The sequence below is a fragment of the Eurytemora carolleeae genome, unplaced genomic scaffold (assembly GCF_000591075.1).
Source record: "Eurytemora carolleeae unplaced genomic scaffold, Eaff_2.0 scaffold754, whole genome shotgun sequence".
Lineage (NCBI taxonomy): Eukaryota > Metazoa > Arthropoda > Copepoda > Calanoida > Temoridae > Eurytemora > Eurytemora carolleeae.
Window position 1 is genome coordinate 98834 of NW_019396640.1, and position 17645 is coordinate 116478.

The following is a 17645-nucleotide window of genomic DNA, read 5'->3' on the forward strand; positions in this document are numbered from 1 at the left end:
CCCCCCCTACATTTGTCCATAAACCTGACTACTCTTAACCCTACCTGGCCCTTTGATTTTCATGTTTACACCCCGGCCCCCTTCCCCCATTTCAACAAACAAAAACATATTGTTGACCAACCCTCTTAAACATTCCAGCCAGGTCCCCCTCTCAAAAATATTATTCAAATTGTTTTTAATTTTTAAATTCATACCTCTACCCCCATTTTAGTATTCCAATATCTTCCTATTAATTCAATGTCAGTCTAGACTTGCATACTTACTATTTGCTTACTTAGCAGGCTTCATCTTATACTCAAATTTACAGAATTCTTTTTATAATGAAAACAAATTTTATCATCAAAATGGACATACAAATTTTCCAAAAATTATCATTAAATTTTATTAAAAAATTTTAATTTTCAGGCGGTCAAACAACGACGCCGACGACAGATTTCCAGCCCGACCGGCCGATTGGTTACGGGGCATTTGGGGTCGTCTGGTCGGTGACCGATCCAAGGGATGGAAAACGAGTGGCGCTTAAAAAACTACCAAATGTGTTTCAGAGTCTTGTCAGTTCAAAAAGGTTGGATAAACATTAAACAACATTGATGATAATAATTAATAATGGAAAATTAAATTTTAAACGAGAGTGGAGTGTTTAAACATGTTTGATGATTTTCTTTTTTACAGGGTGTTCAGAGAGCTAAAGATGATGAGGTTTTTCAAACATGAAAACGTTCTTTCCTGTCTGGATATTCTTCAGGTTGGTCAAAACAAAGGAACTGATAACAAAGGATCACAAAGTAAAGTTTAAAATGACCTAGCCTCGCCCTCATAAACGATTTTGTGAAGTTTGCTGACATGCGTTGATCTCTTTTAATTTGCGTATATCATCTAATTAATATTTATCTTGTGGAATGATTTAAATTACTAGTTCTGCAACTTTCCATCTAGACGTACAATAGGTCAGAACAACTAAATACAATCCCTTAATTTTCTTATATAATCTGTGTTTGTATGTCTGTTTGTTTGTCCGATCCTAACTCAGGAACCCCTAGACCGATTTGTCTCAAATTTTGATTAAGGATATCGGGAGACCTACGCGAATATTCTTAGCTTGTTTTTGAGTGGGTCGACTTTAATACCGAAAATATAGTTCTCCGGTTAAATCGTCTAAGTGTGGGTAAACGGTAAAATAACTGAGTACCCTGGGCAACGCTGGGTTTCCAAGCTAGTGAATTAATAAAGTAGAAATTCAAAAAAGCACTGAAGTGAAAGGGTTACGTCTAATACCAGAACAAGTTCATAAACATTCCAGAGATCCACTCTTATTAAAAATAACTCCGTAAAATTACTCAAAAGCAATTTTTTCTAGCGATTGAAGTTGCTTAAATTAAACTAGGCTACTAGGGAACTTCGCGCCAATCTTATATTTAATTTTTTAAATGTGGCTCTATCTGTGAGCATCTCATCTTTGTAGTTCGCGGATTTTATAATTTTTTTTGTGCATTTTTACAATTTAACAAAAAGAAAAACTTTTGGACACACAATTTTGTAACTTTAAGCATCCCAAAACCTTCCCTGGGTTCATGTAAGGTTCCACTTCCACATAAAATTTGGGCCCGATCGGTTCAGCCGTTTTGACGTTATTGGATACAAACGGACAGACAAATAAACAAACAGGCAAGCAAAGTCCATAAATTAAATATCTCAAAAGAATGGAAAAGAATAGTTTAAATAGAACAATCATATTTATTGAAAGATTCGTCTTGATATGGAAATTTTAAGTTATTATTTGTTATGTCGTTTAATTCTTTGTTTAAAGGCGGACATGCAAAAATAAGGGTCTTTAATTTTGAGCCTGAAACTTAAGACGCAGTATCGTAATGAAACCCGGTTTTTATAAATGGGGTCATGCTGTTTTTTAGGTACTAATGTTTGTGTTAAGTAATATTTTATGTATTTTCTTTACTATTTCTTTTTTCTGATTTCTTAAATTAAAATCTACCCCATAAAGTTAGTCGAGAGTTTCGTTCAACGATATTCTCATAAATTTCCGGCTCACTGAAGTAACATTTGCATTACATTCACACATACTCAATTAAGACTACGCACAATTGTTTGTCTAAAATTACTTACACATACTCGTGTACATAAAGGGGTCCCCTGCACTTTAAAAAGATTCCCACATGTGTACCTTTAACTCTACCCCCGCCCCTCCCCCCTATTTTAAACCTCCGTATATACCAGTATTCCCCCAAGCGTAACATGAAGCAGCTGTATAGCGTAGAATAAATCAATACTGCGTTTTGTTTGAGCGTCGTAAGGGAGAATATTGTGAATCTCATTTAGTTCTACACGTAGTATTGTCATCTTCTGGGTTTCTTTAAACAAGCAACACAAACCGATTCAGTTCATGCAATGAAAATTAGTTTATACTTATCAAAATATCACCCCTTCTCTCTCCCTTCCGTTATGTATATTCGGTTTTTTTTTGTAAAAACTATTGATTTACCCGTTACTATTTAGTTGGAGGGGATTTTAAAAAATTGATCGGTTGCTCTGAGTAATCGGTAGTCGTATGGATTAGCCACGTTTTTGAATAGAAATTATATAACCAGACAATGAATCTGTGAAATTACTCATAATTGCAGGAGAAATATTTTCAGCATTTTATAATGTTAACGGATAAACGTGGTTTAAACATAGTTCTTAATTACAAACAATAAAGAAACGTGTTTTCTAGAAACCAAAATAATTTTACACGTTTTTTTGGATGGCAATCGTTATTGGAGATTGAAAATAATGATAAATGATTTAAAGAAAGGGCTTGGAGGCTACTTTATATTGTTCCTAATATTTAATTTCAAAATACAATAAACTCTTTTACATTTTACGTCTTATTTTTATATAAATTCTACATTTTCTACATTTACATACTGTGGAAGGGATACAAGTTAAAATATTTTTCGAAAGAAAAACGACATTCCAGTAATATTGTTTTTTTTTATATATAAATATGTTTTCACATTTATAATCTTATTTAAAAATATGTCTACGTCCATGTCTACGTTCAGTCTGTTTTCATAGATTAGTATTGTGGGGAAAGTGTCAAAAATATTAAGATTTGCCACACTTTCCGGGTGGATTATTACCCCCAGGGCTTATGAACGTCACACTGCATTGTAAGGAATTAAACAATTAAATAAATAAGATCAGGTCAGAACAGAACATGATCAATATCAGTCTGGAAAGGACTACCTTGGAAACATTGCTTTGCCTCAAGTTTAAGTATTGGGTAGGGGGTTGCAAGAAGATAAGCCAAAGTTTATTAAAAGATTAGCGAAAGATATAGATCTTATATTATTAAAGATTGTTACACTATGTTACAGTTTATGAACAGTTATATATTTTCAAGAAAACCTTAATGCAAATATATTTTATTTGGCACCATTTATCTGTTTTTAACTATTTAAATAAAACTTGTATTTTCTCCGCAAGATCATTTTTCTCTTAAAACAAGTAAAACTCGGCATTGTAAAACGTTACTTTTTATCCGTACGTATCAAGTATGATCATAAAAATCAGAAAATTATTCGTGTAAAACATAATCTATTTTATTTCAGCCTCCTCACCTGGACTTCTTTACAGAGATCTACTTGATTACAGAACTCATGCAGAGTGACCTTCATAAGATCATTGTCAGCCCACAACAGTTGTCAGCGGATCATATTAAGGTAATTGATCTTCATAAGATCATTGTCAGCCCACAACAGTTGTCAGCGGATCATATTAAGGTAATTGATCTTTATAAGATCATTGTCAGCCCACAACAGTTGTCAGCGGATCATATTAAGGTAATTGATCTTTATTATATCATTGATTCATATTAAGTGTCGAAGATGAGGATACCCAGACCCTGTAGAATGTATGTATTTGCTTAGCGGCTTTCATTTGAATTTACTCGCAATATTTTAAGAGTTCTAAGGGTGAAACATTTGTGTCATATGTGATTACACGGTTAGCCGGGTACCTTTCCCGTTGATGGTTAAATTTCAGACACAAGATAACTCAATAGTTCATCAATAGACAATTTCTCCCGATTGAAGGAGTTAATACTCAATTTTAAAGTTAGTTCACTATATATTGAGTTCAGTCACCGAAACTACCAGCAATATCACAAACTCTTTTGTAGAAGAAGAACGTAACCGAGATGTGTACCATTAAAAAGTTTTTTTAATCGACGTATTTCCGTAATGTTTGCTCATATTTAGATTTCAGGTTATCGTTGTCAATTATCAATGGCAATTTTTTAAGTTTAGACTCCTTGTTACGGTGACAATTTTTGCAAATACTTTCCGTCACTTGATATTTTTTTATCATTATTTTGTAAAGATGGTTTTCTGAAAGTTGAAACGAAAAATACTGATAAAACAAATTATCTTTTAGTTTGAAATTTCCGTGGAATTTTTATTTTTATTTTGAAATTTTAACATTCATGGATACAATTTTTAAATTAAATTTCCAAATCTGGCGACTAGAGCCTTATCATCAATTTAATTAAGAACATCCTCTAGCACACTGTTGAAAATGAACCATCAGGTTTCAAGTCAAAAAACCTAATAATGTTTTCGGAATATATTAATATGCAGGCTTATGAGTTATAATCTAAATTTTCAGAAAATGCCACCTAAGGAATTTTAATTAAATCCATTTAAAAGAAATTGTAGAAATCAAGTGCATTTTTAAGTCTAAACTCAATCGTAACTGTAGGTTCAAAGATTAATTAAGATTATTCTGTGTTTTTTTGCGATGTTTTTAGAATCGTTGATGGCAGGGTCCACAAACTTTGTGAATTTTCCTTAAGTCATGTCTTGGCAAAAAAAAATCAAAGCCTTAAGTGAACTGTATACTTGGCCAATTATACAGACTTTTTGAATCAGTAAAAATTACATTAAAAAAGCTTTTTCGGTCCGCATTTTAAAGCACAGATTAAAGTCTTGAAATGAAATTTTTGTTTAATTTATACCTGTGAATGCACATGATTTCTAAAATTTCTTAAAAATTGATTTGCTCAAGATTCCCTTGAAAATTGAGAATATATCTCAGTAGCCTTCATATAAACATAATCCAAAGAAAAAGTTTAGGTGTTTTAACTTGAAACCTGATGGTCTACTTTCAGCAGTGTGCTTTATAAATTAATTAAGAGTGCATTTTTAGTTTATAAACATTGTCATCGAAAATTAAAGATTTAAATAGTTTAAATTTCTCATCATAACTGCTATTATATATGTTTTTTGTTTAGGTATTTTTGTACCAAATTCTTCGTGGAGTGAAGTACCTACACTCGGCTAAGATTATACATCGAGATATAAAGCCGGGTAATCTTCTCGTCAATAGCAACTGTGTCCTCAAAATATGCGATTACGGGTTAGCGAGGTGAGTCAGCTTATTTACTGGTAAATTTCTTGGTTCTTTTTGTTTGTGTTTTTTTTTTAAATGTTATAATTCAATTAAAGAATTTGGTTAACAGGGGGGCTCAGCTAAAACAGCCCCAGGCTACTGAGTCCGCCTGCTGCGGAAAATAATATTTTACATATTGTGATTTTTAAAAATTAATTCGTAAATATTGTTTTTTTTTCTGAAGAAATAAATGTTTTGATTTGATTTGATTTGAAGTATTAACTAAAAAAACAGTTTTAATTATAAGGATGGTTGGTTGATTATTAAAGTATAATATTATATTTAAAAAAAAGTTTTTTGGAGTAGTCCCATTTACCTTAGTTCTTTTTTTGTTTGTGTTTTTTTTTAAATGTTATAATTCAATTAAAGAATTTGGTTAACAGGGGGGCTCAGCTAAAACAGCCCCAGGCTATTGAGTCCGCCTGCTGCGGAAAATAATATTTTACATATTGTGATTTTTAAAAATTAATTCGTAAATATTGTTTTTTTTTCTGAAGAAATAAATGATTTGATTTGATTTGATTTGAAGTATTATCTAAAAAAACAGTTTTAATTATAAGGATGGTTGGTTGATTATTAAAGTATAATATTATATTTTAAAAAAAGTTTTTTGAAGTAGTCCCATTTATTATTAATCTTGTAAAATTCCCAATGGCCCTGAAAGTTACTTTTCATAGGGATTATCTCGAGGTTGGATGGAAATGTGTTTGATTATCCAAATTAAATCCGATTGCTTTCACTAAAAAATGTACATCGGTGTTTTATTTCCATTCTTGAGAGATTTTAAAGGTCTGCTAATTTAAAAACCTTTTTTTACGAGGCTCACTTTCAAAACATTTTTTTTTGCCACAAGGGGAGGGAGGGTAATCATTTTTTTACGAATGCAATCATTCAAGATCAAATATAAGGGCTCAACCAGTTAATAAATATAAAGCTACTTTTAAATCTGGGGTTTCTGAAGCTGTTATTTCAAATCCTCCTCCATTCATAGAGGGACATACTCGATTCACAAACATTTCATCGACGACAGAGTAATCCATGTTTGTATCTCTAAAATTACGTTAAAATTACCGGAAGGCTGCAGAACTTGCTAGCGTACAGTGTAAATTCAAAAAGCTGACTACATGATTATTGAAATTTAGAACATTAGATATCCAAGGGGATTTTCAAAAATATTTTTTTTTTTGACTTCTAGAAAGGCGTTGTCAATATGATATGTCTGTAGATAACCAATAATAAATCCGCCATCCTTGGATCAGTTAAAGGTTTTAAGATACTGTTATATTAACAAACAAAAGGTGACTTGAAATTACGCGAACTGTCCCATTAATGTGTGTGTTATGGGGTTCAGTTTCAGATTTTTCTATCATTTCGTATTTAAGGCCAATTTTCTCTGTCAACTAGTCTGGGAACCCTGCTTTGTCTGGAAATTAAACTTTCTCTAAAATGTCAAATTACTTTAAATTTTCAAAACCACGCTAAGAACATCCCCACGGCTCTACTGATTTCCTTAATTAACATGTGAGGCAAATCGGTCCAGGGGTTCGTGAGTTATGATCGGACATCCAAACAAAGAAACAGAGATTACTTATGCCAGGCCTGAAACACCTTGAACTCGCAGGAACAAACTTTGACTAAATCCTTTTATTTACCTTTCAAGTCTCAATTATTCAAAAGATCATCAGAAACCCAGACACTCTTCATAGTCTTAGCGCCCGTTGCATTTTAAAAATTACGAAAATAGTTGAAAATAGTAGTTTATGATCTGATCTAAATTAACTAAGAATTGACCTTTGTAAAATGAGACTTCAGGACGGGGATGTCTACTGTCTAGACTTAAAATACGTCCATATTCTAGTCTATTTGATGCATCGTGTAAGTAATACAATCTATATAAAAGTATTAATCTCCGATCATAGCTCATGAACCCCTGGTAAATTTGGATTGGGGAACTCTGTAGAATGACTGAAGGTTGGTTTAATGTTCTAAGTTGAGAAAGTTGACGTTTGTAGAGAAATCTTCCAGGCAAAGCTGTTTTTCCGGAAAGCTCAAACAGAAAAATATACACCCGTGTATTATACTGGCTTGGGAACCCAGCTTTACTCGGAGTGTTATGTGTTTATTAAGTCTTAATCTAATTGTGAATATAGACACTGTTCTTGTCTATTTTGTCTATATCTGTCCATATTTTGTATATATTTTGTCCAATTTATTAATTTTATTCATCGTGTTGACTTCATCGGCCTAGATGTAGTGCAAGTTGATCAAGACAAAGACTTCCGTAATATTTTTACTTAGAACTGTAAATTAAAGTTTGTACTAGATTATTTAATCTGATTGAAATGTACACTGTCTGTCTGTGTGTTTGTGTCGAAATTGCAGAGGAAACCTGATTCTTGGCTCAGAAATCTGGTTTAAAGCTCATTTAAACCTGAGCGGGTATTAACTTGACTGCCTGAGACTCGACGACGGGAGGGGTGGGGGGAGTTGTGTCTGATAGTATGTAGCCTAAGGTAATCAGCTGGTCCAGTCTCAAATCAGCTGCGGCGAAAAATGCTAATGTTTTGGCGCCAAATCTAGAGGAAATCTTTTGTATCTTTGCAAAGTACGAATGATTCCATGATTTTGTCACGTATTCTTAGAACTAGAAGGACGTGTAAACTATACGTTTTATCAGACTTTTAGACAATGAGAACTTAAATAAATCTATGTAGAAATTATTACGTTCTGATATGTTTTTGCATCGATGCGCTAATTATGGTTTTTTTTCCAAGTTTGTCACCTTTAGTTCCGGTAGTAATGACTTTAACTGAAGGTCGCCGTTTTGAATCATGCACCCTTGCGTGCACACTTACAGAGCGCGTTTTCAAAGAATTATTAATTCAGGAAGTAAGCGATGTGATTAATATAACTATTTAACATGTGAAAATTATGGCGAAATATTAAAAAAAAAATGAAATCTTAAACACATAATTGGCATGAATGTGAAGTTTTGAATTACCCTATTTTTTCAGCAATTAAACTGTTCATTAATTTTTCTTATATTTGTGAAGGGTTGAAGAGAGGGACCCTAGCAGAGCTATGACACAGGAGGTGGTTACTCAGTACTATCGGCCTCCAGAGATACTTCTAGGTGCACGACATTATACAAACTCAGTCGATATCTGGTCCGTCGGCTGTATTTTCGGCGAATTGGTCGGCCGACGAATTCTATTTCAGGTAAGGATTTTAGTAACTTGTTAAATCCGGGTTCCCTTTGCATTTTTTTCATGCAACGAAAATTAACATATCGCTGGATCTTTTCCCCAAATTTCATTCTGTGGTTCATTTTTTCCATTCATTTAAGCTACCATTCCCTTGTATGCTGTAATTTTCTTTTGCCTAATTGTCCTGTGAATCTTAATTTATTTTAACATCCTGTTTAGGTTTCATTCATTTTATAAAGATTGATTCCTTACAATATTTATATTCTTTTTTATATATGACAATATATGTATTATGTACTGTACTGGAAGACATATTGAACAGATACTTCAGATTCTTAATCTTTAAAAAAATGGCCGGAAAAAAAACTTTGAAATAAATCAGAAATTCAGAAAATTTAGCTGATCCTGCAGCTTCCTCGAGTTCCAAACTTGAAGAAATATTTTATTTCAGCTTTTTGTAATAATATCTTTGCTAAAGTAAATAAACGAAGTATGATGGTGAATAAAAAACATCGGATGTGACTGATTCGTCTAAAAACAATGAGATGAAACAGGAGTAACTATTTTGTAAATTATAAATAAATTCCGATTAGAAAAGAAATTGATAATACAATAAATAACTGGCTTCTAGATCAAATAATATGCTTTTGGATCAAGATAACTTTTTCTATGTAATAAAAAGTGAAGCGGTTCAAATACGTAGATAGTTACTTATCTTCATTTATTAAATTTGGTTCCTGGTTTGTAATAAGTTGTTAATATTGCTAAATTGTTGATTGATGTAAATTGAAGCAGCTGCATAATAATTCAGATAATGAATTGTGTGCAAGTACTCAACACGGATGTTTTCTTGTGGCAAAATTATCTCTTCTCTGTTAAGTCTTTCTGTATACTCACTTTTTTATCTATCTATGTGTGTATGTATAGATATGTATGTATTTATGAATACCTATCCTATCCTGGCCTGATTCTTCCTACAGGCTGGGTTGGGTTCCAAGGATGTAAAAGGCGTGTCAAGGCATAGGAGGGGGAGGTGCATTCCAGATTGGTAAACTTTTTACGGCTGATTCATCGAGTAAGCGTCTAGTTATGTAATGTTTACATTCTTGTCATTTCGTAGAATTTCTAACTTTTTCTCGTATTCTGCTGATAGTATTATTTTTTTTTACAAATTATTTAATTTTTTATTATTTTATTATATCATATAAGGTCTCTTAGTACTGGGTATAACTGAGTTATTTAATATTTTATTATTTACCAAGTTTAAATTGGTGAATTTCTGGTTTGTTGTGTTGTGCATGGCGTTTAGATGTCCGTGTCAAGTCCTGAGAACTGCTGAACTCTGAAAACAGGGTTGTATGTTCCTCCCTTAAAAACTTTCACAGCTTACATAGTATCCTAATTTAGTCAACCATAAGCTGTCCTTAAAAATTTTTTTTTTGAGATTTTGGTCGGAAAAGTTGATGGTTTTAAACCAAAGGTTACCAGGTTTCAGCTTCAAGGATATTTTAAATCTTTCACCTCGTAGCACAATCATTGTCAAGAGTTTGGAGGAGGGAGAGGGCGGGGGATTCAGAAAGATGAGATTGGGGTTTAAATACGGTAATTAGATGGATGAAATAGGGAATAAAATTTGTTTAACAGAACGTATAATATGTATTTATCAAAAGTCAAAACAGAAGTTGGACTACAATTGGTTTGCATGTTAGAGAAATCAAAACTCGCATTTTTATCTACATCAAATCTGCTATCAGTAACACTCACTTTATTACAAAATGAATCATCACGATCAACAATCAAATCCTACTCATTTAACAAAATCAAAATATTGGAAAACTTGCCTTCAAGTTGTTTCTTACTCGCTTACTCTTACAAACATTCATTACATGTCATTATTACGAAACAACTCTACATATTTTCAGAATTATAGATAGATTCTTCATACGCATTGACCTTTTAACACATTAGAATATAGTAAATATACCAAATCTGTTACCCTGTTGTATTTAACAATATTCATTTAGCTAATTATCTAATTTTAGCAAGTGTAAGATCATCAGATTCAAATGAGGTAGTTTAATTTCGCTTAAAAATTGTTTTAAGGCAAGGGAAAATTTGGCAGGCGTAATAGAATATGCAGCATATTTTCAAATAGGTTGAGGCACATTCGGAATTGCCTTTAATATGACATCTTATAAAACTGAATTTGTGTTTTAATTATTTAATTTGAAAAAAAAAATAAGACAAAGAAGATTATTATTTCATAAAAGTAGACGATATTTCCGTTGTTAGTTTTTACGCGTCATTGCGTACATATTGCCTGGTATCTATTTTTCTGTGTTACGATTTCTAGAATCCTTGTTTTCTTGCCTACTTGTATTATTGTATCCTTGTAATTTTGTATCTTTAAATATAGGCGTTACTTTGTATCTGGTATTGTATTCCAGAAAGAGTAAATTGTATCCTTTTATTCTCTTACTAAACATACTTGCCTAGAGTGGAGCATCGCAATTATCCGTTTTTTAAACATTCAGAGGCCGAATTTAAAGAATTTGAGCCGCGGCTTAAATTTTAGACTCTGCTCAAATATGGTTGGTTCCACTTAAAATTGTATTCAAAGTTTCGAGATTTAAGCCGGCGCTCAATTGGCTGGCGAATTTGAGACGTGGCTCAGATTTATTAAATTCTGACTCAGGATGTTTAAAATTTCAGGAAACTACTTTAAAATTTAAGTATTTTAACAACTTTCAAAATCATATTCTATTAAAGTTTGCTTTTATTATAAATACATTTTGCATAATCTTGACTTGACAGAAAAAATAAGCCTGACAATTTTTCAAATCGGTCTTTTACAAACGATTTATTTTGCCTCGTTTAGGCTTATATCGTCTATCAAGAGTCAAAGTGTTGAATAATTGCAAACAAGAAAACTGATGGGAACTATGTAGATTTCTGTGAAGCTCCTTAAATCTAAAAATTCTAGTGTATAAAGCGAATAATACTTATGCCAAACCAAATACTTACCTATTACATTTGTAAAACTTACTTTTTTGTTTTTTTTTCAGGGGTGTCTGTTTATTATTGCTTACCAATATTCTTGTAATATATTCAGAAAAGGAATTTATAATCATATCCTTGTTTCAATTAGATTTTTGTGTTCTTGGGTACTTTGTTCCATAAAAAAATGTTTTTTGTGCATCTTAAATCTAAAATTTAAAGTCTGATTTTGTTTATTTATGTCCGCCTTGTTCATCATTTTCAATTGACAAAAAGGAATTCAATGCAGGGGAAAAGGGGGTGGACGTGGATTTTTTTTTACAGTCTTATTTATATGAAATTCTGAACGTCCGTTATTTTAAAAAAATTTGTTCCTGAAAGTTAAAAAATTCATTTTGATTTTTATCTAAACATCAGTTTGCGCAAGTGTATGTATCAGCCGTTAGGGATCTACATTACTTTCTCAGTTGTTAAAACTATCTATCTATGGGTGTATTTGATTATCCGGCTATCTATCGATTCTCGTCTCCCCGTCTGTGTTTGTAAATATCCCCTTTAGTGTCTTATACTCTGTACTCTGTATGTATATCTGACGCATTCCTAAGATCAATATATTCAATACTAAACTAAGTAAATATGTTGACATTACACTACATTTAGACGATGTTACAAGAAGACAATATAACATTACATGGTATACGATACTCTTTATATAATAACGCTGTTCGCTCATATATATTAATACATATGTTTGCTATAGCTGACTAAACGGCTTGCCCAAATTGCCAATTTTTTTAGGGAACCCATGAGTACCTCGAAGGTGACATAGGTTAAAATCTACAGTTTCCAGTAGGGTTTCAGACCCCAAATGGTGCTGAGCCCCCTCGAAAGTAAAAAATATAAGCCCATGCACTTGCCACTTGACAAACTTCTGAGTATGACCCAAACAACATACACTTACAGGGTTACCCACTTTGGATTAGACTTTAAGAGACGTCTGTACGGAGGTTATGGTATCACTTTTCTCACATTCACGTTTATCTACAACTGACAACTGTAAACTTTTTTTAAATTTTAAATAAGCCATACAAATACCGTATTCAAGGCAAATACTTCATTTAACCTGTTATGTTATATGAGTTTCAGGTCGTCTTTCAGTCTCATATTTTGTGGGTAACCCTGTATTACACCACATTCAGACATTACTACCAGAAAACCGGAAAGACGGACACTAAAGCAATTTTTAATCTATTTGATATTTTTTCACTAGTCGCCTAAGCATCATTTTACAAGATTTAATGGTCTCTGCACACTGCACATTTTCTGTTTCTCGTGTTCATTGTACATATGAGAATCATAATTTAAAGAAAACTTAAGGTTTTACATATTTAACTTACAGAATTTCTCTGTATGTCGAGGAGAGGGGGATACAATTATGAATTCCCCTTATATATCGATATTTGCGGGCGTAGGACCCATAGGACGCCAACATTAACTCTCCAGTAAAACATGTGTTGGGTTAAATTCCCCTGGCTAATTCCATCATATCCAGCTAAATTTCATTTCGTGGAGATATTTTATTCAGTGGATTTAATAAGCTTAACTGAACTTTATCCAATCACAATAACATATAATTTCCCTTCTTTTCTCTCCACCATTAACCTATATTTTATTCTTTCTTATGGCATTTAATTACGAGTTGAATGAGGGAACGTCAACATTTTTATCCTCACTTGATTTGCCTTGCCTGTCTGAAGTATAAAAGACGAAAATGAACTAATTTGCTTCAGAGTTATGTTGATAAAAATTACATCTGCACTAAGAAATAATATTTTACTAGTTAAAGAAAAAAACTAGTTTTTTCAAAAGCTGAGTGGTTTTATTTCAATAAAGCCAGGATTTTACACTTCACACAACGGCAAATATTTATAATAAAATAACAACTGATTAGTGGAAACTTATATCATCTAGTTAAAAAAGTAATAGTAAAATAAAGGAATATACCTTTGGTTAAGGCTAACCAGGATAAATGAATGAAATCAGAGGGGAAAATTTTGAATTCATCTTATTCCTTTATAACACCTATTGACGTTAAGATTAAGCCACATGTTTTTACACGAATATCATAATTTTAACATTCATTTAATATCTCGTTACGTTTTGTGTGGGTTTTAGATTATTATTAATTTAGTTGTAAACCCACGTAAGATGTTTTTATTTCTTTAGATAAGACATTGTTGACAATTTAATATTTTTTATTTTATTTCAGGCCTCGAGTCCTATTCAGCAGTTGGATTTGATAACTGACCTTTTGGGCACTCCTACGTTGGCTGACCTGAAGTACGCCTGCGACGCCGCGAAGCGGCACATGCTCAACCGCGGCGTGAAACCTCCCTCGGTTTCTGCCCTGTACTCCATGGGGCAGTGGGCGACACACGAAGCGATCCATTTAATGTGTCAGATGCTTACAATGGATCCAGATAAAAGGATCAGTGTAACCGAGGCGCTCAACCACCCATACCTAGACGAGGGTAGGCTAAGATACCATTCCTGTATGTGCGCATGCTGTCACTCAACCTCCTCTGGTATGCGCCAGTACACACGTGACTTCGAGCCAATATCGGAGGAACCCTTCGATGATGCCTGGGAGCTGGAGCTGACCAGCGTGAATAAAGTTAAACACAAGCTTCACAAGTTCATCCACGACCAGTTAAACTCCAACCGGGTCCCACTCTGTATCAATCCATCCTCTGCTGCATTTAAAAGCTTCGCCAGTTCAACCGTCGCCCATCCCTCCGAACTTCCACCCTCACCACATCACTGGGAGTAAATAGACCAACCCTTCTTCACCCATTATCTGGACCATGATGGGAATAAAAAATCCCCCAGAGAACAATGGAATTAACTAGTGTTAAATAATACTTGGAAGTTCAAAACTTTTACCAACATCTAGGTGTTGATTAATATATTAACGTACTATGAAAAGTTGACTAGTTGAGTAGTCTACCTACTCATACCAATTTAACCAAAAAATAAAATTCATCCAGAATAATGAACTCCATCAATACAGACAATAGAAATGGATATATCCAGCCCTCTATCTCGCCTTCTCCTGGCTCCATCTAATTTTCTCCTACCCTTGCCACCTTCTCTAAATTGTTTTCTTCTTCAAACCTCCCAAACAACTTGTATCAAGTCTTGGAGTAGGAGGCTTTGTATTCACGAGTAAAGCTCAAGATTAAATCTCCTGCTGGATATTTCCCGTAGAAAATAAGCTGAAATCAACTCCTGGACTCCTCAACAAAAACCGTAAAACTCGTATCTTTGGCTCTCAGAGGACCAAAAAGCTATTCGTAATTCAAAAAAATCTTTTTAAGTAGACCTTATAAACTCAAACATCTGGCCTTTATTCGCCTTCGTCGTCTTTTAAAAGAGAATAGTTGTCGACGATTTCAACTGTGGAATCCTAGACTAAAACTAAGTCTGACCAAGCCAAAAATAAGTCCCTAGACTAGTTTTTCCCATTTGGCCTCTCTATTTATATTTTTAATCATGTGAAATTTGAAGAGATTTGACAGTCTTGCATAGGATTAATTCTTGAATGCTTAAACATTAAGATATTCATTATTTTTGTTACATTATGTTTATTTAAACGCCGGGGATGATGATATGTAAAGTGTAACCCCCGCAAAGTTGAGACTAACCCCTGTACATATTGTAATCTTAATCATCACCCGTGTTTGCGCATGTGTGAATTTTTAAAAGACCAAAATGTAAAAAACGTATATTCAATCTGATAATCGTTGCTCATGGAGATATTGTAAAGCCCTCAAAAGCGCCCCCCTCTCCACCGCATACTGTAAATAGTGTACTCGTATATCTAGTAATTAATCCGTATTGTAAATTTTGTAAATTCTATCACATTATGTTAGAAATTTTGGCACACACAGTTCCTAAAAATTCTGTTATTTTCTGACCTTTTTCTCCTCTCCTCTGCCTCTTTTAGCCATATTTTGAAGGGCATTTTTTGCACAAAGACTGAAATTAGTTTGAGGTATTTTCTTATAACAGCTTAACTCAATTTTTCTTCTTATTGTTTTTGAGGGTTTTTATTCGCGCTATCCTGTCTTTCGATCTTTCGTTACACCCCTTAATCCTAGCCAATTTGTTTTGCAAGCGCAATTTCTGACTTAAGATTGGCGCGAAAACTCACTTTATTATTTTAGAAGGTTTATTGAAAGATCGAACTAGGATGATGGGTTGCAATATATTTGTGTACTAGTTTTATACTTTTAGTGGTAGATAAATTTAATTGGGTCCTATGTAATTTAGTGAAGTAAAAATTACGAAATTATTTCGTATTATATCGTACTAAATTCTCGTAGGTGACAACGAATCATTTAATACGTATGGAAAATGATTGAAATAAAATTGCAAGCAAGACTGTGTATACATTTAATGCATCATGTTTTTTTTGAGAGAGTACTTGAACAAGGATATTGGATATTTTATCCATAGTTTGTGAAGATTAAGCTGTTTGACTAACGTTGTGTATATTTTGTGGCACATGATTAATAATAACGAAAACTCTCTAGTGATGTACAAATGCTGAGCTGAAAACTTTAGAATTAAATCCAGATCGCCTAATCTGAATATTCAATGTGGACACTTTAAATTTCCTTCTTAATCCGTTATTTTCTCTCCCTGCCAGTTTCCGACCAATGAGAGTTCACTCATCGAAAGGTGCGCAAAATTTTAAATTTCCCGGCTTCTCTGATTGGCTGTACTTCTATCTCCATACCCAACTCGATTGGTTGAGTTATGTACAATTTTGTTAATACAAACTTAGGATTAAACTAGTCTGAAGATTAATAAAAAGAGAAGATCAATCATTGATCTTGATATCTATCATTCTGAAGTTTTCAGCTCTGATGATGAAATTGAGCCGATCAGTTAATTAATAGCAAGAGGAGAACAAGCATTATTTAACCCGGAGATTAAGAAAAAGAAGAGATCAAGCATTGATTTCGATTTCCTCCATTCTAAAGTTGTCAGCTCAGATTCAGCCGAGATAAGAGTAAAATGAAAGTTTAAAGAATTTTTCGATTAATTAAATTGGCATACTTTGTGACTTTTATACGGTGGTAAGCGATTTCAGCAATATAATGAAGACTGCTTTTTTATTCTGGTTCTAATTGTTAAAAAGCTTGTTTCGAATTACAAGATTACAGGTAATTAAAGAGAAGCTTTTTAAAATTGACAGCTTCTCGTTGTTTCTATATTTTTGTGTATACGAGGAAGACGAGCTTAATGAAAATTAAAATTGAAACCGTAAGTCGTCTTCATTATATTGATATATTCGCCTACCCCCTTAGATAGCCTTATAGATGAGAATTTTTGTAATCATAAATCATAATCATATTGCCAGCGTCTAGTTGGATAAGACTAAAAAGTTCTTGCAAAATAGTAGGTTAAGAGAATGCCTTTTGACCATCGTTCCGTTACACCAAAGGTGATTTTTGCTTTGGTCTTCTACAGATTATAACTGTAGCTACTGTTGCCTTATAATTAAACCCTGAAGTCTTAACATTAGTGTTGAGTCTCGGGATCAAGCATTAATCTCCATCTCATGCAGGTTCATCGGATTAATTTAATTCCTGTTCGATATCCCGTGATAGTCATACCAAGCATTGATCATAAAGTTTTCAATGTAAATGGTAGAGATGTCAACGATAGTGTAACGTAACGTAAAATGTACGTTTTTGTACGTTACGTTACAATAATGTGTAACGTTTGGATATATTCTATATAACGTGAACGTTAAACGTTAACGTTATAGGAGCTCATACCTAACGTTAACGTTAAACGTTAACGTTAGAGGAATATACCCCCAACGTTAGCGTTTTGTGGAAATGTAACGTTATTTTTCTAATATCTACAACTTTTTTGACCATAAAGTAAAGAAATGTTTTGTTTCCAAAGGGAGCTTGAACGTCT

At 33.1% G+C, this 17645-nt stretch overlaps 1 protein-coding gene across 2 annotated transcripts in view; it reads left to right on the forward strand.

Annotated features, from left to right (window-relative positions):
- Nucleotides 1-16098, forward strand: part of LOC111706738 (serine/threonine-protein kinase NLK) — a 19410-nt gene extending 3312 nt beyond the window's left edge. Inside the window, exons 3-9 of one of the 2 annotated variants that reach the window (XR_002766299.1) lie at nucleotides 406-565; nucleotides 673-745; nucleotides 3609-3719; nucleotides 5288-5421; nucleotides 8499-8664; nucleotides 13918-15773; nucleotides 15900-16098. Coding sequence is in view for 1 of the 2 variants with exons in the window: in XM_023479663.1 (XP_023335431.1) it covers nucleotides 406-565; nucleotides 673-745; nucleotides 3609-3719; nucleotides 5288-5421; nucleotides 8499-8664; nucleotides 13918-14478 (1205 nt within the window). In the remaining variant the exon portion in view is untranslated. Of the gene's footprint in view, nucleotides 1-405; nucleotides 566-672; nucleotides 746-3608; nucleotides 3720-5287; nucleotides 5422-8498; nucleotides 8665-13917 lie in introns of both variants that reach the window. The other variant, XM_023479663.1, reaches the window with a different exon arrangement.
- Nucleotides 16099-17645: the final 1547 nt, after the last annotated feature.